The 23261-nt window shown below is 47.3% G+C and overlaps 1 protein-coding gene across 1 annotated transcript in view; it reads right to left on the reverse strand.

Annotated features, from left to right (window-relative positions):
- Positions 1 to 3152: 3152 nt before the first annotated feature.
- LOC147611133 (alpha/beta-Hydrolases superfamily protein) overlaps positions 3153 to 23261 on the reverse strand; it is a 37345-nt gene continuing 17236 nt past the window's right edge. The window contains exon 2 of the mRNA XM_086785796.1: positions 3153 to 3614. Within this exon, the coding sequence (XP_086641922.1) occupies positions 3292 to 3614 (323 nt within the window). The 3' untranslated portion in view covers positions 3153 to 3291. The remainder of the gene's footprint in view (positions 3615 to 23261) is intronic.

Consider the following 23261-nt stretch of genomic DNA (forward strand, 5'->3'; position numbering starts at 1 on the left):
TTATCTACTACAGAGGCCGAGTATATTGCAGCCACAGAGGCTTGCAAGGAGGCATTATGGCTATCTCGGTTAGTGGTTGATTTGGGTTATACATGGGATATTCCATTGTTGCATTGTGACAGTCAGAGTGCCATCCAATTGGCAAAGAACCCTGTCTTTCATGCAAAGACGAAGCATGTGGATGTGAAGCATCACTTCATCAGAGAGGTGATAGAAAACAAGCAAATTCAGCTTGTTAAGATTCATACGGATGACAACCCGGCTGATCTGTTGACAAAGAGTTTGCCTCCGGAGCGGTTTGCTCATTGCAGACACTTGATGGGCATTGGATGAGGCAAGTTTCAGCCTTGATATGGCCTTGTATGTTATCATGTACATGCTGATTTTTTCTTTTCCTTCATTTAAGGCTAGTGCAATATACATGTGTGATAGGGGAGTCACACACTTACATTTGGTGAGTTGACTTATCCCCACAACTCTCTCTCTCTCTCTCCCTTGTTCTCTCTGTGTATGTCTCCCACATGAATCTCCAACCCTAATTCTTCTTCTCCTGGCAAGAAGCATTGGGAAGCAGTGAAAGGTGTCATGAGATACCTGAAGGGCACACAGGATATGTGCATTTGCTTTGGCAAACAAGATGCATTAGTGCATGGTTACACGGATTCGGATTATGCCGGTCATCCAGATAACTGGAAGTCTACTACCGGTTATGTGTTTACATTCACAGGAGGTGCTGTGTCATGGATATCGAGGATGCAGAAGTGCACTGCCTTATCTACTACAGAGGCCGAGTATATTGCAGCCACAGAGGCTTGCAAGGAGGCATTATGGCTATCTCGGTTAGTGGTTGATTTGGGTTATACAGGGGATATTCCATTGTTGCATTGTGACAGTCAGAGTGCCATCCAGTTGGCAAAGAACCCTGTCTTTCATGCAAAGACAAAGCATGTGGATGTGAAGCATCACTTCATCAGAGAGGTGATAGAAAACAAGCAAATTCAGCTTGTTAAGATTCATACGGATGACAACCCGGCTGATCTGTTGACAAAGAGTTTGCCTCCAGAGCGGTTTGCTCATTGCAGACACTTGATGGGCATTGGATGAGGCCAGTTTCAGCCTTGATATGGCCTTGTATATTATCATGTACATGCTGATTTTTTCGTTTCCTTCATTTAAGGGCACTTTGCCTTTAAGTGGGAGGTTGTTGGGGTAAAGGCATTATGCCCACCCTTATAGTGTGTACAAGCCCATAAGTTATAGTACATAGTACACTTAGTACTTTTAATGTACTAAGTGCACTATGTGTACTAGTGCAATATACATGTGTGATAGGGGAGTCACACACTTACATTTGGTGAGTTGACTTATCCCCACAACTCTCTCTCTCTCTCCCCCTTGTTCTGTGTATGTCTCCCACATGAATCTCCAACCCTAATTCTTCTTCTCCTATTCACCATCCACTCGGAACATCTACCACCCCTTGGTGCCACAAACTGGTCATCGCAGCCATGCAGCCACCGTCTCGTTGACCTCCCGTCGACGTACGGTTGCACGCAATCAGCACGAGCAGAGTAAAAGTAGCGTGATCCCACTAAACCACTCGCCTCACACATGGTCGGCCCAACTCCCTTCCCCCAACTTGTCTAATGGATTCTCAACTGCTATAGTCCATTCGCCTCGATTTCAACTATGGCTTTGGCCTACAAATGTTGTCTTGATGTTGCTGACCATCTCTTAAAGTCATCCTTTATCTCTCTATTCACCTTCATTAGAGTTTCTGACGTGTGGATTCTCTCTGATTGTTTTCTAAGGGCACTAGATGACCTCCAAGTTTATAAAACCGCCCCACAAGTGGAGCATTCTCTTCTTACAGTTTGCTGATTTGTTGGAGTAGATAGATGAATCACCACAAAGAACCACTTGTGTTGAGTAGCCGAGGGTCGTATCGGCGACCACAAAGCACCCACAAAAGTAAAGTTTCAGCATGCTTAAATATAAATGCCTGTGAATCCACCCTTACACTAAGTATGGATACGTTTTCTTCCCCTTCATTGTCTTTTTTTTTTGGTGGTAGAGCATCAAAACCTATTCTGCTTGCCTTGTGTCAAGTGTCTTGAACTTCAGCGAGCTTTGGGGCAAGAATGTTGAGCTGGAGTTGGGAGTCAAGCTGTCAAACTAGTGGTCAAGCTAGACGTGAGCTAGTCAGGTAGTGTGTGAAGGACAAGCCAAACATTCATGGAGCTGAACTCTATACAGTTGGAGTTGTGGTGAGGAAGAAACCAGCATGGCTGCAACTCATGGTAACTGGAGTCGAGTTGTGGTGAAATCTAGACAATGCGGTTGACGTCTTGCTATGCTCGCACGTTTGACTGATGACCCCCCTTGTCATGGTTGCAGGCGGCACCCAACACCCCACACACACACACACACACAACATTTGATCTATTTCTACTAGGCAATGTTGTGGTACAAGAAGAGTTGTGATTGAACAAATTCCAGCTTGCTCGCAAAAAAGGAAATTGCCCAAGCAGTTTAAGTGCAGAGCCCTGCGTGAGGATTTCTGCAAACCCAAAATATCACTGCCCAATCACGGACAGGAACTTGCAAGCATGGACAAGCAGGACACAATGGAAAGAATTATTGGTAGAGTCAAACCTCAGCCAATCAAGTTGTTTGCCTTAACCACAGCTGTGACCCAATGGAGTGACATCGGCCACCCAGATTACAATTAGATATGTATAAAAATTGCAGCTTTTGATTTTGCAAACAGGAACTAACCTAGTGGGAAGGGGGCAGACTTCCGATCCACTTGCAGGGGTTGTGTCCTGGCAACAGCATTAAATCTTTTGCAGCTTCATAGACCCATGTCCAGCCTCCCCAGGCCTTTCCCACAGGGACATCAGCTTGGTGCTGCCAAATGTATGCTTGCCATGTGGGTTGCACAAGCTTCTGGCCGAAAGCTCAAAGCACATTGTTGAACACTGACCACTTAAAGCAATTTTCCAAAAAAAAATTAAAAAAAACTAGCTATGTACCTGTGGAGGCATATTAATTACTAAGTTGGGTACGGTATCTGGTAACCTGTAAGCCATTTCATCCATATGGGTCTTGCCGACATAGGTGGCTCCTGCTTGAACAAGAGCTGCGACAGCTGGTGAAGCTTGCTTAATTATTTGCTGAGAAAGAATAAAGCCTTGCTCTTTGAACCCTGTAAAAGCACTATCTTTTTAAGGCTTACAAAGCACACAATATTATACACTGGTTTCAACAGTGGTGGTAAACTTGTCACAATCACACTGTGCTAGCAAAGTCTGCAATCAAAGTTGCCATTTTCTCATCATAATCCGGCCCCTCCATCTCGAAGTGACCGACACCAGGTACAAGGTGTGTCTCAACTCGTCCGGCTGCAGATTTCAACTTGTTCTCTAGCTGCTTGACACTCGTAAACCCATCACCGGTCCCCATGACAAATAGCTTAGGCTTACTCGATTCCAAAATGGGCTTATGGTGCCGACCAAACAAAATGGAAGCTAGGCGCCCAAAAGGGTAGCCCAATGCCACATAAGCCACAACTCTCTCGACCTGATCCACAGCAGATCCAGCAATGGGAGCACCTGTAAAAAGGCACCGATTGCTTAAGACAATAATGGGCAAATTTTCAAATTTCTGTAAAATGGAAAATGGGTGCAATTGTAAAATGGCACAGGTTGCTTAAGATAATAATGCTAAGAAAAAAAAAGAGTACTAAAAAAAACCCTCGTCACTAAAAACATGTATGTGATAGGTTGGAAAAAAGCACACATCCACTTGCCAGTATACACAAATTTTAAAGGTTAATTAATACAGTGTTGATGCAACTGTGTGAAAGTGTCGAAAAAGGTACCATGCAATGAAGTGGCAAAGCTTCAAATCGCATCTGTATGTTGAATTTGCAAAAGCACAGGAGTCGTTTGACGCACTCATGGCTTGGGGCGTAGTCTCACGGATTGTGAAACCCCCATGATAAAATCTTCTTAGCGGGTATCTTGAAGCGAGCATTGGAGCTCCCCCGTCTGTGCACCTGTCACCTTCGCCCTCGCATGTTCTGTCTCCTCGCTGCCTGGTTTCGCCCCCACTCCCCTCCTCCACCCTGTTGAGCCCCCACCTTATCCCCTTCCTGCTCTGCGCTTCAGCCCGCCTTCGCTCACCTCCAGCCCCCCTGGCTGCCTGTTTTCGCCCCCTGCCCTCATGCTCCTCCTCCGCCTTCCTCCTCCTCAGCCTGAGCTCCCGCCTTTTCTCTCCTTCCAGCTCTGCTGCTGCCTCTTCTGTTTTGCCCCCCCTTCCATTCCCCCAGCGCTGCTTTCCGCCTTGCTTCCTTCGCCTCCCTTGCCTTTCCTTCTCTGAGAAAACCTCCAGCTCCTCGCTCTGACAAAGTCGCCTCCCTAGAGGCCTCCCCCTTGGTCTACAAGATTGTGGGTAGCCGCCCGGTGCGTGGACAGCTCATGGATCTTTTGCAGGCAAGCCTTATCGGCGAGCCTGGAAAGATCACTGATATTCATCCTTTGGGGCGTGGATACTACCAAATCAAGTTTGATTCACTTGCAGCATTGGACAGAGTCATGCAAGTGAGCCCTGTCGCACTACGGACGGCCAGGCCTTCTTTGCGAGGTGGCAGCATGCTATCGACCCAACGTCCGACCCTCTGGCTGGCATCTCAAGCTTTCCATGACAGTTTGCTTTCCTCGTCTCAGGAAGAAATATCTTCCCCTCCTCCTGGTGATAGATGGTGTTATTGGGAGAGTGATGCAATCCCCCCCCCCAAAAAAAAAAAAAACCACCACTTCAGTTCTAGCTCAAACAGCAGGGATTCCCTCTCTTCGTATCTACATAGCCTCTCGAGAGTCAGTTCCTCATGTCATATCGCTTCCTTGCCTCCATGGAGCTCCTATTTTACAGAGAGTTGAATACTCTAGTCTCCTGGGCCAATGGTTCATTCGCTAGCAGATGGGACACCTAGCTAGAGCTTGTCCCCACCGTCAATCCAAGAGGGCGTCTCCAGAGGTCTCCACCACACCCCCCCAATTCCCAGCTCAGCTCCTCATCAGGGAATGGGGGATGTTAGCAGTCATCTTCTGTCTCTACATATTACTCCGTGAGGGCCTCTGTTGTGGGTGTGCCTGCACAGGAGTTCTCTCCATTTTTTCCATGTTTTATCCCTGTTTTTGGTCGTGGGGGCTGTCTGTTTTGCTGGCCGACTGAGTTTTTTATCCTCGCCGACTGCACATGTGCTAGCCGATTGGCTTTGCCTAGTCATGGACACGATTTGCTACTGTCGGCTGTTTTTGGACTGCTCGACCAATACCATAGGGTGGTATTTACCACCCTTGCCCCCACACTCCTTTTTGTACCGGATCATTGTGTATATAGCAGAGTTTATACAGCTTCTCTCTCTCTCTACACTTCTGCATTTTGTTTCTCACAGCAGTTGTCTCATTTTCCGCTGTGCATTCCAACATGGTATCAGAGCCCCAGGTGGCTTTAAGCTTGGAGATGGTGGGAGCTTGAGGGTTTGTTGTTTCTCTCACATGCACTCTGCACTCAGTGCATGGTGACAAGATGGCTCATCATCAGCAGTGCAACAGTTGTGCAATATTAGAACCCAGTAGGATGATATTTGTCGTATGCCGTGACCCCATTGTACATCCTCAGTCCAGGATAAGTCAGGCACGAGCTACGTAGGTCATTCCTCAACCTTAGCGGGTCAATCAGTCAGTCAAGTCCCTTAACCCACTTGGAGAGAATCATTCATGCATGTAGAGTCAATAGAAGCCTTAGGGTTTGCATCAAAAAGCACTCTGCATCCTGCATAATATGCATTCATATGCTTGTGCATCATTTAGAACATCCCAGAAGCCTTAGGGAATTTACTAGGATTTATCTGGTATTTTTTTCATATTTTCTGGTATTTATTTAGCATTTATTGTCATTTATAAATATAAACTTTATTAAATGGCCAGCCAACTTGACCAACCTCTAGTTAGTATAAATAGGCTTGAATAGGGCTTAGTTTCTCATTCAGTCTTCAATGTGATAAAAGCTTTCCTCCTCAGCCCTAGGAGTTCCCTTGCCTTCAACACTAGACTAGTCTCATCCAGCCCTTGGAGAGCTTGAGTTTGCTTCAGCCAATCTTGATTCTCCAACGCATGCATCTTCAGCGGTCCCTACAGCCATAAGCGCATCAGATCAGCCCCCAAGTCAACATCAACACTTGCGTTTTCTGTATGTGAATCAGCCGCCTACAGATCAGCCTGCGTTTACAGATCTGCAGCACCTCCAGTTCAGCGTTTCTGTCCAGCAGCAGTCCTGTAGCAAGCGTTTCAGTCCAGCCTCAGTTCTACGTCAGAAAACAGCCATTCAGCCCTGTGTTTGCAGATTTCCAGCAGCCCCTTTCATGCGTTTTCAGTCCCACAGCAGCTTACATCAGTATTCAGCATCATCCAGTCATACACCAGCCCTCTGGTGAAGGTAACACAGCATTCATAAGCATTTACAGCATTCTAACATAGCTTAGAACAGTCCACCATCTCCTTTTCTCAGCCTCAGGTGTGCAGCCCTTCCTCATGCCCTTGGGAAGAGTGCATAGGCTCGAGATCAGTTCATCGAGGTGTTTCTACAGCCGTGTACAGTTCAGCCAAGCTCCGATCCTCCGAGATCTTGCGTTTGGCTTATCTACAGTCCACAGTCATTCTCTCTAAAGAAATAAAGCAAATACTATCTCGTTATCGGGATAGGGGGCCCTTCAGTGGGTAATTCGGGACCCAATCTGGTGTGCAGTTCTCATATCTCTTTAATGTTTGAAGTATTAAAGTGGATTGTTAAACTCACGAAACTCAGGATACAGAAGACGGTGTGAGCATTGGTGTGACAGGATCTTCCAATACAAAGACTTCCGCTGCATATCACATTGGTATCAGATTCAGATTGTCCACACACACCGTATCCTAGCGTGGGGGCATCCTTGGATGGTTAGATTGCGTTCCGGCACGACCACCGACTTCAGCATCATGTCTACAGAAGAGAGTACTCATCAACCGGAAGACGTCTCCCCCGAAGGAGACCTTGTTCTTCCGCCTACAACAGACACCATAGCTCTTCTTAGAGCTCAGAACCAGCTGCTCATGGAGCGTCTCCAACTCTTGGAGGTAGCAGCAGCACGTCCTTCTCCACCTCCAACAACACCCGACTACATCTTCCTCTTCTTTTAAATGGAACAACAAAGGAGAGAGGATGAGGCCCGAAGGAAAAGAGAAAAAGCAGAAAGACCGGACTATGAGGAAGCCCAACACAGGATCGATGAAGACCGGCGTCAGGCTGAACTCGCCGCTCGGGAACACCAACGTGAGCTTGATCGAGAACGTATGTTACTCGAGCACCAACGGGAAAAGGAGGCCATACACTTGAGGTATCAGCAACTCTCCTCAGTCTCCCCAGTCATAGGTGTCACCAGCCAGCAGTCCACAGCAGCATCAACCACCATCATTCGCAATCAACCTAACTTCAGTAAGTATGATGGTAAGTGTGATCATTCATCAGTTAATCAATTTATTCATCAGTTTAATGCTCTTTTTCCATTAGCTAGGATCACAAACCCTCAAGACAAAGTCCACTTAGCGGCTCCCCATCTCACTGGTGAGGCAGTCACTTGGTGGCAACAGACCGGGCCACAGGTGTCACAGCCTTTGACTGGGATATCTTTGTCCATGACCTGAAGACCAGATTTCTCCTGCCCTAGTACATGACCGGTCTGAAAGACGAGTTCTATGGACTCAGATAGAACGGATCCCTAGCAGTTAGGGTTATCTGAGGAGGCTAAGATGGAGCAATTCATTCGTGGATTGGACTCTAACATTCGGTTCACAGTTTGTAACTTTGAACCAAGTACATATAACCGGGCTCTAACTCTTGCTCAGAATGAAGAAATGAAGCTTAACGGGGGCAAGCCCAAGCAGTCATCTCAGTCCAGTACCAAACCCCAGCAGCAGCAATCAACTGCACAGACAGGGAAAGGTAACACGTCTTCTAAAGATGCTAAGAAGGACAGCAGTAATAGCTCCAGTTCAGGGGGTAAGAATGATAAAGAACCTAAGAAAACCCCTGATGAAAAGGCTAAAGCAAGCATTACTCGAGGTTATCTTCCTCCAAAGGAGCAAAGGAAGTACCGGTCAGAAAATAGATGTTTTTTCTGTCATATTATAGGGCATGGTAAGAAGGATTGCCACAAATGGCAAGCGGCACAAGCCACCAAAGCTCCTTCTGCCACAGTTGCCACAGCCTCCCCAGCTCCTCCAGCCCCGCCTACTACCTCAAATGCAATTCAACTTTTGCCTTCCATGCATCCTATGCCATCCGTGGTATTTGATGCTAAGCAGGAGGGTGAGAGCGATGCTGCTCAGAAGAGCCTCATCCGAGCTTATGGCTCTGCCCAAGGCCGAGAGTTTGTAGTCCTTTTCGATATGGGTAGTTCTAAAGACGCCATCTCTCCCCAGTTGGCTAATAACTTGAACTGCACATTAGTCCCATATCATCTGGATGTGGACGGGTTTACACCTGGTCTTCGCACCCACATTTCCCAAAAGGCACAGCAATTTGCCTTTCAAGATCAGAAGGCCTCATTTCAACGAGATTTCATCATCTCACCTCTGTTGGGGTGTGACATGATCTTAGGAATTCAGTGGTTCCGTCAGTATGAGCCTATTCCCGATTGGGGACAGGACACTTTTACTATTTGTAAAGGTTTTCCTAAGCCTGTCATGATTCATGGGGATAGAAGCATTCTTGGCATCCCATTGATTTCGCATCTCCAAGCCAGACGAGCTATCCGCAAGGGAGCAGAAGGAGCACTCCTTTCTGTTCGTGCTCAAACAGCCCCTCCCTCATTAGTAGCATCCGTTACATCTTCAGTCCCTCAGTTAGCAAACCTCCTATCCAGACACCGGGACATTATGCTTAGGGACGATCTCCCACCCTCTCGCCCTGAGGACCATCACATTAATTTGGTCCCTGGATCAGATCCTCCTAGCAGGTTTCCCTATCGTCTTTCCAAGACTTTAGAGGGCGAGTTAGAAAAGCAGTTATCTGAGCTTCTCCGAGCCGGATTCATTCGGCCTTCTTCCTCCCCATTTGCAGCACCTATCCTATTTGTCCAAAAGAAGGACAAGTCTGCACGCCTTTGTGTAGACTACAGGGCATTAAACAAACTCACTCTCAAGAATAAGTTTCCTATGCCCAGGATAGAGTACATTTTGGAGCGTTAAGACGTTGCTAAGTTTTTCACTAAGATCGACCTCAAGAGTGGTTACCATCAGGTCCACATTTTTTAAGCTGACATTCCAAAAACAGCTTTTCGGACAAAGCGTGGTCACTACGAGTTCGTAGTCATGCCTTTTGGGCTTACAAATGCACCCGCAACGTTCAATAAGATGATGTCTAGGATTTTCGCAGTCCACATTGAGAAGTGTGTTTTCATATTCCTTGATGACATACTAGTCTTCTCAGCCACTGCGGAGCAGCATGAGAAAGATGTGGAGAAAGTCTTGCAACTTTTGCGAGATAATCAGCTCTACATAAACGCCAAAAAGTTGGTCTTTGGTATTAAGGAAGTTCAGTATTTGGGCTACATCATCGGTTCCGATGGGATTAGACTGGACCCATCAAAGGTTCAGGAGATCTTAGATTGGGACATTCCTAAGACCGCCCAAGAAATCCGTTGATTCGTAGGTCTTTGTCAGGCCTATAGTACCCAAGAGATTGAAACAAGTGGGCAAACGTTGTCCCAAGCTTTCATTCCGTAGTTTTGGCCCTTTTCCAATAGTTAAAAAGTTAAGTGATGTCTCCATGAAGTTAAAGTTGCCTACCAGTTGGACAGTGCATGATGTTTTCCATGATTCTTGGCTAAAACCATATGTTGGTCGAGAAGTGTGATGTTTCACATGAACAGCAGCCAGACGTGGTAGACGAAGCAGAAGTTATTGAGCCTGAGCAGATCCTTCTTCATCTGGTTCCGGTCGACGGATACGTCAGTTCTATACGAAATTCCGAGATCGAGGCACCCACGAAGCCGTATGGCTAGACGAGGAGTTCTTCCAGGAGTACCCCCAGTTGTTGGCGGACTACTTGGAAGCCATGAATCTGCCGCCAAGCTAAGCATGAGGGAATGTCACATGCACTCTGCACTCAGTGCATGGTGACAAGATGGCTCATCATCAGCAGTGCAACAGTTGTACAATATTAGAACCCAGTAGGATGATATTTGTCATACGTCGTGACCCCATTGTACATCCTCAGTCCAGAATAAGTCAGACATGAGCTACGTAGGTCATTCCTCAACCTTAGCGGGTCAATCAGTCAGTCAAGTCCCTTAACCCACTTGGAGAGAATCATTCATGCATGTAGAGTCAATAGAAGCCTTAGGGTTTGCATCAGAAAGCACTCTGCATCCTGCATAATATGCATTCATATGCCTGTGCATCATTTAGAACATCCCAGAAGCCTTAGGGAATTTACTAGGATTTATCTGGTATTTTTTTCATATTTTCTGGTATTTATTTAGCATTTATTGTCATTTATAAATATAAACTTTATTAAATGGCCAGCCAACTTGACCAACCTCTAGTTAGTATAAATAGGCTTGAATAGGGCTTAGTTTCTCATTCAGTCTTCAGTGTGCTAAAAGCTTTCCTCCTCAGCCCTAGGAGTTCCCTTGCCTTCAACACTAGACTAGTCTCATCCAGCCCTTGGAGAGCTTGAGTTTGCTTCAGCCAATCTTGATTCTCCAACGCATGCATCTTCAGCGGTCCCTACAGCCATAAGCGCATCAGATCAGCCCCCAAGTCAACATCAACACCTGCGTTTTCTGTATGTGAATCAGCCGCCTACAGATCAGCCTGCGTTTACAGATCTGCAGCACCTCCAGTTCAGCGTTTCTGTCCAGCAGCAGTCCTGTAGCAAGCGTTTCAGTCCAGCCTCAGTTCTACGTCAGAAAACAGCCATTCAGCCCTGCGTTTGCAGATTTCCAGCAGCCCCTTTCATGCGTTTTCAGTCCCACAGCAGCTTACATCAGTATTCAGCATCATCCAGTCATACACCAGCCCTCTGGTGAAGGTAACACAGCATTCATAAGCATTTACAGCATTCTAACATAGCTTAGAACAGTCCACCATCTCCTTTTCTCAGCCTCAGGTGTGCAGCCCTTCCTCATGCCCTTGGGAAGAGTGCATAGGCTCGAGATCAGTTCATCGAGGTGTTTCTACAGCCGTGTACAGTTCAGCCAAGCTCCGATCCTCCGAGATCTTGCGTTTGGCTTATCTATAGTCCACAGTCATTCTCTCTAAAGAAATAAAGCAAATACTATCTCGTTATCGGGATAGGGGGCCCTTCAGTGGGTAATTCGGGACCCAATCTGGTGTACAGTTCTCATATCTCTCTCTCATATCTCTATAAAGTTTGAAGTATTAAAGTGGATTGCTAAACTCACGGAACTCATGATACAGAAGACGGTGTGAGCATTTGTGTGACAGGACCTTGGCAGCACTTGGCTTCTCTGTATAACAGGGTATCACCCATGAAGTGGATTTCCTTGGAAGTGCAGATGCGAGTGATGAATGCTGCAAAGCCTTCGATGATGCGGGAGCACATCAACAAACTCCAGGCTCTTCAGCAGGAGGTTCTTCAAGCTAGGAAGGAGATATCTTTAGAGGACATGGCCATCACTTTGCTATCGCATCTAACCCCTCAGTACTCAACTTTCTATTCCTCTTTGATTACCAATGGAAGGCTCAGCACCATCACATGGAAGGAGCTTGTGCCAATGGTCTTGGACCAGGAAGAGCGGTTTTCGAACCCTCCACAGGGCGCGGAGGTTCTAAGGCCTTGACTGGCCAGCGGTTGAAAGGCCGCAACAAGGGCAAAGCGAAGTCTTTACATGCCAAGTCTTATGAGCAAGAGCATGAGTCGGATCGTGACGCCTTGAAGGTAGAACCGGCCTGTAACCATTGTGGCGAGAAAGGTCACTATTGGAGGAAATGTCCTCAACGGAGCCCCGAGAAAGGTGCAGATTCCTCAACAGTAACCGTCAAGACTCCAACTTTTGTGCACTTGGAGATTATGGACACCGGAGTTTCATCTTCTTCGGGCAGGGAGGCGGTTGGACTCACCGCTACGGATACGCGGGAGTGGATTCTAGACAGTGGTGCTTCCAGGCACATGACACCTTCCCGAGAGTTATTACGAGATCTTCGTAGGCAAACGAGTCACATCCTTATTGGTGACAAGTCCACTATCCCTATTCACAGTGAGGGCAAGTTCTTTATGTCCCATCCCTTGGTTTTCAACTTTTGTCAATGCGCGAGGTTCGCAAGACTGGCATACGGGTGGAGTTTGATGAGCATTTTGTTGCTCTCTGGGACAAAGCAACAAGCCAAGTCGGAGTGGAGAATGGGATTTACACACTCTCAGCACTCTCTCTTACATGTTCTTAGTTAGGTGATTTGTGGCAATTTCGTCATGGCCACTTGAATGTGGATACGCTGCAGCGGGCTTTCTGAGACCAGATGGTGGATGGCTTGCCACATGTTGGCAGCAAGCAGGGACATTCCAATTCTTGCATTCGTCAGTCAGAGGAGCCTTTATAGGTGAACTATGCTTTGATGTCTCATATCATTCGGGACAAAGAGCCGACTTCAATTGAGGAAGCTCTTTCCCAAGAGACTTGTGGAACAACCACGCAAGTAGCGGATGGTGAAACCGGCCTCTGATAGAAACCAGAGTGCGGTAGACTAGCAGTCACCCGTCCACTTGTAGTCTAGATATGAAAACAAAACAGATTGGAGCTAGAGTGCCCAAATCTGAAAACCAAAGCTTGGCGCCCCTTGTGGTATTTCTTTATTAAATTCCAAAAATATGAATGGTTGAGTACAACAAAAATCAGCCAAGAGATTACACCTGTATGTCCAATCTGACGGCCCACAATATCTCTTAGCACAGAGGATCTATGCACACAGATCTGTGTTTCACAATAACACATTGTGCCTCCCTCTGATCAGCCAAGACCACTAAGCAGGGCAGCCATGAGCATACATCTGGCATAACTCAAGTGCATGATACATCATCTCAGCTCATACATACATGTACTGTCCAAACTCTTGTCTCAACCCTTGTCAATCTGCCATACCCCTCCTCTCACAAGGGGCCAGATAACTCATATCTGCAACAGACATCAAGCAGTAGAAAGAGAGATAGATGAACAGAAGCAGAGCTTACCAAATTCAGCTCGTGAAACAGCACTGGAGGAAGCAACGGTACCAATCTGTACTTGCAGGCACTTGTTTTCACAACCCTGCTTCACACATGTGCATGTACTTGCCTGTACCTTCCTCCTTGTGTTCACCTCTATGCTGTCTTTGAAAGTACAGATCTGAAAAACAGCACTGTACTTGCTTGTTCTTGACTGTACTTGCTTGTACTTGACGGTACTTGCTTGTACTTGACGGTACGGGCTGTTTCTGCAGACAACCAGAAGTAGCCGCCTGCTGAATTTTGCTATTGGTCGCCTGCGCTGTCTGCAACAGTGTTGCCCAACTCTTGTACTTGCCCCAGAACTGGCCGTACAGTGTACCTACAGAAAGTACACAGCTGTACTTGCAGTCGTACAGCACTGTACAGCCTGGATTCAACAGTGGCAGCCGCCTGTCTGTCCCACAGCTCTGCGCCTCTCTGTCCACAGCAGTACCTGCAGTCGTACAGGGTTGTACGGCTGTTGTACGGCCTTCTTCAGCACACAGCTCACAGAAAACAGCAGCTACAGCTCAGACACAGCAGCCGCCTCAGTTTCCTTAGCTTTTCCACGCATGTTCTCCCACTTTTGCTCCACGACTCCCAAAAGGGAAGAGAGAGAGAGAGAGAGAGAGGAGAGAGAAACACTCCAAAAGTGGAGTGGCCCTCCTCCCCAAAATAATCCTTAGGGCCCCAAACTATAAAAGTTCCACTAAGGCCTAGGGGCAAACTTTAATAAACATTAAAGTTTAATGTTTCTAGTTCCCCCCTTCACACCTAGGGATGTCCACACATCTTAAACTCTATCCGGGCACCCCCATGTGAATCATAAAATATTCTGACTCTGCAACCACCATGCCCACACTTGTACTGTTCCATTTTCACAGGGCTATGACATACCCCCCTCTTGAAAAATGGCAAGCGTCCTCGATTGCATTCTGGTGATGCATCAAAATATCCAAAGTGAAATATACAATATGGCAAGATTAGCGTCCCAATCTCTCTAAGCCATACACATGTATCAACATTCACTGCAAACCAATGGCATAGTAATAGTCCAAGTTGTATACCACTGTGAACCATACATATCCACAAAAATCTCATGTGACTAGTACACATATATCATAGAAGTCCCATAAACAGATGTACTGTCAGCCTCAGTACCTTCGGGTGAGATAAAAACTGCACCAAGCGACCTCTAGATGTCATCTGAGCCTGTCTGTACCAAGGGAGTGGAGGTGCTACCCCCCTCTTGAGCATCAGGTAATGCTCCAGACCCATGCTCTGCTGAACCTGAATGAGCCACAACAAGAGTCGGCTCTAACTCAAAGGCATCGAGATAAAGCTGCAAAACCTGAGGTGAATCACCTTCCTCCATCCACTTCGCATCCATCGGTGAATAGTTCTTGAACTTCACAAGATAGCGACGGGAAACTTTACCTCGTACCTTCCTTTCTTTATGTGCCAGTATCTGCTCTGGAATCAGAACCTCATCAAGTTCCTCAACTTCCGGCTGAGCCTCATCTGATACATCCTCAGGCACATCCCCACGGAAAGGTCTAAGAAGACTCACGTGAAAAGCATTGTGAATCCTCCAGTGATCTGGTAACTTCAAACGATAGGTTACCTCACCAATCTTTTCCAAAACCTGAAAAGGCCCATAATAACGCATGCTCAACTTAGGGAATAAGCGCTCTTTACCCTTCATCTTCTTGAGTCTAGCCTTTTCAAAGCACAAAAGAACCCAATCACCCAATGCAAACTGTAAATCACGTCTGTGACGGTCTGCGGCTTTCTTTTGCTTCTGCTGAGTTTTCTGGAGGGCCAACTTAACTCTCCGATAAGCTTCATCCAAGCTCTCCACATACTGATCAGCCTCAAAGATCTTATCCTTTGTATGCAAAATGGGTGGTACCTTCTTCCCTCCTTCTACAATCTCAAAAGGCGCCTTGCCTGTTGAGGTATGTACAGTGTTGTTATATGCAAACTCCACCAAAGGAAGATACTTTTCCCATTGTTGCTTGTGCTCTGACACAACACACTTGAGAAGATCTAACACTGTAGAGTTAGCCTCTTCTGACTGACCATCTGTCTGTGGATGAAATGACGATGAAAACTTGAGAGTTGTACCCATGTTGTCAAACAACCCTCTCCAGAACAAACTCGTCATCCGTGGATCACGGTCACTAATGATAGACGTAGGCAAGCCATGATACTTGAAGATGTTCGCCATGAACAACTTCACCATATGATCCACTTTAATTGTCTTCCGCACGGGAATGAAATGTGCCTGCTTACTGAACCTGCATATGATAGTCCAGATGCCATCATTTCCCGTTTGTGTCCGTGGAAGATCAAATACAAAATCCATGGCAATGCTCTCCCAAGGTCTATCCGGAATAGGTAAAGGCTGTAATAACCCAGGTGTCTTGTGACGGTCAAACTTTACCTTCTGACATACGATGCATTCCCTCACAAAGGCATCAACATCTCTTCTCAAGGTTGGCCAATAAAAGAAAGTCTCCACTGCTTTGACCGTGGCGTCAATACCTCTATGACCTGCATACGGTGGAGCATGACTTTCAATCATAACCTTGAGTCGCAATGGCCTGGTAACACACAGTCTGCCATGCATCAATAAAAACCCATCTCTGAGAGTATAATGCTCATGCCGCTGACCCTCAGACATCTGTTCATACAACCTTTCAAAATCCTCATCATGGGCATACTGCTCTTTCATTTCATCAAGCTCATGATGATAAGCAAGTGAAACTGCAGAGACCTGTGGCTTGCGTGACAAAGCATCTGCCACTACATTCTTTTTGCCTTCCACATGCACAATCTGGAAGTGAAACATTGACAAAAAGTTTGCCCAACGCATATGCTTCTCTGAAAGCTTAGTCTGCGTGAGGAAGTAACGCAAGGTCTGATGATCTGTCTGTACAGTGAAATCAGCCCCAAGCAAGTAGTGTTTCCATGTAGAAAGAGCGTGAATTACAGCCAACATCTCTTTCTCATACACCTGTAAATGCTTCTCAGCATCTTGCAAAACTCTACTCTCATAGGCTATGACATGTCCCTCTTGCATGAGAACTGCACCAATGCTACTTCCACATGCATCACACTGGATAACAAAAGCCTTTCGGAGGTCCGGTAACACCAATACTTGGTCCGAAGTAAGCTTTTCTTTGAGCTTTTTGAATGCTGTAATTTCCCGATCAGCCCATCTAAACGGAGTGGCCTTCTTCGTCAAAGCATGAAGAGGCGAAGCAATTTCAGCAAAGTGCCGTATGTAACGCCTGTAATAGGAACACAATCCTAGAAAGCTGCGTACATCATGCACGGTCCTCAAAGCTGGCCAACTAAGTATTGCTTCCACCTTTGCTGGATCCATACGGACTCCATGACCAGACACAATATGCCCCAAGAAATGTATCTCCTGCAAGAAAAACTCACTCTTCTTGCCATTAACCACCAATCTATGGTTTCTGAGTTCTGCAAACACAATGGCCAAATGCCTTCTATGCTCTTCCTCAGTTCGTGAATGCACAATCATATCATCAAAGAATGTGCCCACAAACTCTCTATGAGGCCTAAAAATCCTGTCCATCATTCTGTTAAATGTGGCAGGCGCATTTGTCAAACCAAAGGGCATAACCAAGAACTCATACAACCCAAACGTGGTTCGGAATGCTGTCTTATGCACATCCTCGGGTCTAATGTGTATCTGATGATACCCGCTTTTCAAGTCAATACGACTAAAAACTGTGGAGCCCTTTCTCTGGTTCAGCCGACCCCCCTGTCCTAGCTTCTAACGCATGGTCAAGAAGCTCCTCCAGGCCTTGCTCTGAATCCACCTTTGTCCTCTTGTGCTCCTATCTGGTTCATAGTCTTTATCTGGCTGCCTCCTCTGGATCAGCACCTGAGGATTGTCCATGGCATTGATCATGCACATGACATCCCCCTCTGCTAAACTTGATGACGGGATTCCAACCTGTTCTTGGATGACTATCATCATCCCATTCTTTTTCCCGAAGTCCCTCTGTCATCCATCCATCCCTGACAACCCTTTTCTCTGAAATCCCGGCCTGGTCTCCAAACTACTACGTCACAGACTAAGATCTATGCATCTGTTTTCCATCTAGTCCACAATCCATTCCTGCCCTGACTCTGAACACTGTCTTGGTCTTCATTCCTGAGAAATGAGTCTGGCACCTCACATCACCCTTGGAGGATAATCCTCCCTTGGGACCGTTGCCCGAGAACCTATCTGGCTCACAGGACTGCCATCCCCTCTGGCTTTGTGGAACACCACCAACAAACCTCCTGGGATCTCTTCCTGATTCTGTGTTCCTTGCCTCGGGCTTCGTCTCCATTGCTTTCCTCTACCTTGGACCTGTACACCATCATATGGGACTGAATCAGTGTTTAGCTCTGATACCAATGTAACGTGCGGAAGCTCTGGGAGTCTTCTTTCAATCCTAAACACTCCTGAAAACCATCTGATGCAAAACGCAAATATAGAGAGAGAGTAGAGAGAGAGATGTGCTGGAAAATTCAGTATATTTCATATAGTACAAAAAGGGTACTTTGCTACAGCCCTAGGCTGCCTTCATAAAAAGGTGGTAAACACCCTAGATCTGGTCCCTACTTGGACCCCTAAGACCCAATCCCTAGAGGATTGAATGCTTCTAATAATGAGCACATGGTCCCTTTTATAGGACCTCTCTAATGCTTGGCCAACTGGCCGACTGCTGGTCGGCCAGTCCTCATTCCCTAAATTATCCTCAGCGCTGCCCGACCTGATATATCACCTTTGCTCATCATGCGCCGGCTCCTGCCTTCCTTTGGTTCAGCCGACCAGTGCTGGTTGAGCTGACCCCCCTGTCCTGGCTTCTAACGCATGGTCAAGAAGCTCCTCCAGGCCTTGCTCTGAATCCACCTTTGTCCTCTTGTGCTCCTATCTGGTTCATAGTCTTTATCTAGCTGCCTCCTCTGGATTAGCACCTGAGGATTGTCCATGGCATTGATCATGCACATGACAGTTACTCAGTGAGGGCCTCTGTTGTGGTGTGTGCTCGCCCACGAGTTCTCTCCATTTTTTCCATGTTTTTTCTTTGTTTTTGGTCGTGGGAACTGTCTGTTGTTGGCCGACTCATTCTATGCTAGCCGACTAAGTTTTTTGTCCTGGCCGACTGGCTTTATCCCAATTGTGGACATGATTTGCTATTGTCAGCTGTTTTTGGGTTGGCCGACCAGTACCAAAGGGTGGTATAAACACCACCCTTGTCCCCCACCCTCCTTTTTGTACCGGATCTTTGTGTATATAGCAGAGTTTATACAACTTCTCTCTCTCTCCACTTCTGCGATTTGTTTCTCACAGCAGCTGTCATGTGCACAGAGTGTATCTACCGTGTGCAACACGCACACAAGACTAGCTTTGAGGCTTGGGGAAGCTTAAAGCTAGGCATGCTGATTGGCGAGCTGGGCTAGGGATAGATTGACGAGCGGACACCCAAGTATGGACGGGCGGGCGCCCAACTGTGGACACCCGGTGACCGACCAAGAGCCTATAAAAGGGTGGCCAAGGTTAGTTAGTTGTTCATAGAGTCTCGCGAGTCTTTGCGAGAGCTCTACAGTTAGGAGCCTCGATCTAGTGCAGACGTGCACCTACTTCATGCAACCGAGGCTGGCAACAGTCTCAAGGCCCGCGAGGGTAGCTCCGTGGCGGTATGGGACGTCACGGGGTAGACATTGGTCGGTGCGTCTTGCAAGTTAGCTCAGCTCGTGGCTTGATGGGGACAACCAAGACTTGCGGGTTTTGCCCACGGCTGTCATGGTTGGGTGGTGAGTCAGGCCTGCACCCCCTTCACGTTTGGCTTTGTTTTGCAGGTTTCGAGTCGTGTTCTAGGAGCGTTCTACGAGGAGATCCATGGGGATTTTACAGCAGTTGTCTCATTTTCCGTTGTGCATTCTGACATGGATGCACAGTCGTGGACATGATTTGCTGTTGTCGGTTGTTTTTGGGCTGGCCAACCAATACCAAAGGGTGGTATAAATACCACCCTTGCCCCCACTCCTTTTACACTTCTGTGTTTTGTTTCTCACAACAGTTGTCTCGTTTTCCGCTGTGCATTCCGACATGGGAGGGGGGGGAGGGGATCCTCACCCCCAGGATTCAGAGCACCACGTCCTGTGAAACCGGCCTCTGGTAGAAACCAAAGTGCGGTAGACTAGCAGTCACCCTTCCACTTGTAGTCCAAACAAATAAGAAAATTAACTGGAGCTAGAATGCCCCAAAACTGAAATAAAGTCGACACCTATTGGCCCCAAAGCTTGGCGCCCCTTTCGGTATTTCTTTATTCAAATTCAATGAGATGTAAAACTGAGTACAACAAAGCCAGCCAGGAGAATAAACCTGTATGTCCAATCTGGCAGCCCTCAAGACCTCTTAGCACAGAGGATTCACACACATATCTATGTCCCAACTCCCACAAAAGCAACACACTGTGCTTCCCTCTGATCAACCAAGACAATTCAGCAGGGCAGCCTTGAGCACACATCTGGCATATTCCATGAACATGGTTCTACAACTCAGTTCAAATATACATCCACTGTCCAGCCTCTGTTTCCACCCTTCAAACTGCCATACCCCTCCTCTCACAAGGGGCCAGATAACACAATTCTGCAGCAGACATAAGCCAGTGGAAAGAAAGAAAGATGGACAAGTTCAGAGCTTACCAATTCAATGCGTGGTTCTGCACCAAAGGGACTGATCGTACTAGTCTGTACTTGCCAAAGACTGTCTATACTTTCCTCCCAGCAACCACCTAACTGAAGCACCAACTATGCTCTGATAAAACACCGCCTGCAGTTGGAAATGCGTCGCCTGCTACTGTTCGGGACTGAACAGAACTGTACCTGCCTGTACCTGTCCGTACAGGTCAACAGTGTCCCACTGTACCAGTCCGTACAGTCTCTGCGCCTGCAGGCTGCTGCCTGTATGATGCACCTCCGCCTGTACCAGCTGTACGGGTCTGCACTGTACCCGACTGTACCAGCTAGACAGAGGTTTCCTTGTTGCCTGTACCTGTCCATACAGGTCTACAGTCGCCTGTACCATACAGGTCAGCACCTGCACACAGCAGCCGCCTGCTGTCTGTTCCTGCCAACACCGCCTGAACCTGTACCTGCAGCTGTCGACTGTACCTGCCTGCACTATAACTGCAACCGCCTGACTGTACGGCCTGTTTTCCACGTGCTCTGTACAGCCTGTCTCTGTACGGCCTATCCAGCAGTCCACTATCCAACCAGTCGACAGTCTTTCTCTTCCCTTCCCTGCACGTAGCTTGCACGCTTCCCCAAAAGCGAGAGAGAGAGAGAGAGAGAGAGAGAGAGAGAGAGAGAGAGAGAGAGAGAGAGAAGAGAGAGAGAGAGAGAGAGAGAGAGAGAGAGAGAGAGAGAGAGAGATTTTATTAACGTCTTCCAAAAGACCGAACTCGGCCTATGAGACAAATCGGAGTACCTGTATGGGGTATCCTCCGTCATCCCAACAAAATGAAAAAGTACTGAACAAAAAAGCTGAATCTGGGTGTGCAGGGGATGGAGAGCTCTACTACTAGGAGAATGCAAAGCTACATGCATGGAGTATACAATCATGATACGCAACCTAGCTAGCTCCATCCTGTACCATACTGGGGGTATAAAATGGTATACATCAGTGAAGGGGGTGTCCACAGCTCCCTGAAGAACATGCCTGGGTGTGCTCTGAAGCGAGCCAGTCGCTCCGCACCGTCTCTGTGAAACTGAGCTCTGATCTCTGTCATCTCTCTCTGGTATAGGCGTGGTGTCCGAAAGCCAGGTGTCCTCTGTCTCCTGCGGGCTCTAAGTGTCTCTGCTCTCTGGAGAGTAATTCCCTGCCGTGTAGGGGCTGGGAGGGGGATGGATCTCTGAAAAAATGTAGTAATCTGTGTCTGTCGCCCCCCCTCTGGAGCTGTCTGAGCCTGTAATAATGTCTCTCTGTGGCGCTGTATGTCTAGAATGAATCTCCCCAGTATGCCCTGGTCTGCTGCCTCAAAGATCTGGCGTAGGGAATGTGGCTCTCTGAATAAAATGGATGGCTGTATATGCTCTGCATCTGCATACATAATGCTCCTCACTCTCCACCTCCTCTCTGCACAATCTGCATACCCTCTCCTCTCGGGGGATCCGTGCTGCTCTGCCAGTCTCAATCTCCAGTCGGTGTGCTGAAACTCTGAGCTGACCAATAGCCACTCGGGAGCCGTGTGGTAAAAAGCCCTCCATGTATCTAGGCCTCTCTATAAATCCATCATCAGTGATACTCATGAAGTAATCTCTGTAGTATAGCATCTTCGGTGGAAGAGGCTGTGTAGGCGATATCCATGTCTCTCGTGTATAGAGCTGCCATAGATCCTGTCTCAATACTCTGTTCCTCTCACTATGAGAGAGACGGATATGTGGTGCATCCCTGTCATACTGGAATGGTGGTAGATGATCCATGTCTAGGCCATGCTGTGAGAACCAATGTGTGACCTGTGCATACCATGATGCTCTGTCTCCTGCCTCAGCCAGCTGTCTAGTCAAAAGCTCTGTATGACAATCTGTCCTGTGGCATCTCTCTGAATCTGTCTAGATGCCTCAAAAGCGAAAACACGTGAGCGTTGGGCGAAGGCGGCGGCAACTGGGCGTGAGCTAACACGTACGAAAGCGAACACTTGTGCTTTGGTCGACGGCTGGCTACGTGAGCGAGTACCTGTAGCGCAAGCCACTGAAGGAGGCGGCGAAGGCTGCAACGCCTACGTGGTGGTGGTCCGGCGAACTCAGGCGAACACTCACGTGAGCAAAGCACTCACGCGGGCTACAAGGTAGCGCATAAGCGAGGAGGCCAGCGCGCACAACTCCCGGCGCCCGTCAACAGCACATTCGCTCCACGTCAGCCAGCGCTTCATAGCAGCCAGCCATCCGTACATCAGCTACAGCTACAGCAGCTTCATCACCCCCCTTCTGCAACAGCATCACGATTTCTGCAGCAGCACCAAATTCAGCAAACCCCCCCTTTCCTGCAACAAAAAATCAAAAATTACAAGGTATTCTGCTTCAATTTTTTTTTTGGGATTTGCAATTGAGCAAGTACAATCATCAATTGAGCAGGTACAGGTGCCGAATTGCTCAATTTTGAGCAAAATTGGCAAAATTGGGTGACATTGGTCACAATCAAGATCAATTTGCAGGAAATTGGATGTCGAAATTTGGGGCTTTTGATGTAATTGTGCAATTAAGCATTCATACATGCTGTATGATGTGAGAAATCGCACATTCGGGCAAAATTGCAGCAAATTGCAGTGCAAATCAAGGGGCTTTTGTGCCGATTTGGTTGATTTGCATGCAGGCAATGTGTTGAAGCCTGTCAAGCACTCAATGTGCCTGTAAATCAAGGGGCTTTCATGTATTAGATGAATATGTGGCCAGGGAGAAGCACCGTGAACACTCTGGATGCCTTCATGTGCGTCAATGTACCATGTATGATCAGCAATTGATCTTAAATCAAGGGGCTTTTCAAGATTTTATGCTTGTTAAGCTTGGCAAAGCAGCAGGCAAGACTTTTATGCCTTAAATCCTCAGAAATCAGCTTGCAATCAAGGGGCTTTTGCCCAATTTCTGTTCGGGACTGTTGTATGCAGTGTTCGGGACTGTAAAAGTCTGATTTTCACTCATTTGGACAGCCAGGAGAGCATTTATTGCTATTGTACCTGCTGGTACAGATTTGGCACAGCTTTGTGCAAGTTGTGGCATGGCTGTACACTGATTTGAGTGAGGAAAAGGTTCAATTTCAGCTGCTGTACTTGTCGGTACAAGTTTGGTACATCACAGGTGAGCACTAGGTACTGTTGTACAGTACTTTGGAAGGGCAACAGAGCACATTTAAGGTGCTG

Source organism: Cibotium barometz, chromosome 48 (genome assembly GCF_041138505.1).
Source record: "Cibotium barometz isolate CiBa-2024 chromosome 48, ASM4113850v1, whole genome shotgun sequence".
Taxonomy (NCBI): Eukaryota; Viridiplantae; Streptophyta; class Polypodiopsida; order Cyatheales; family Cibotiaceae; genus Cibotium; species Cibotium barometz.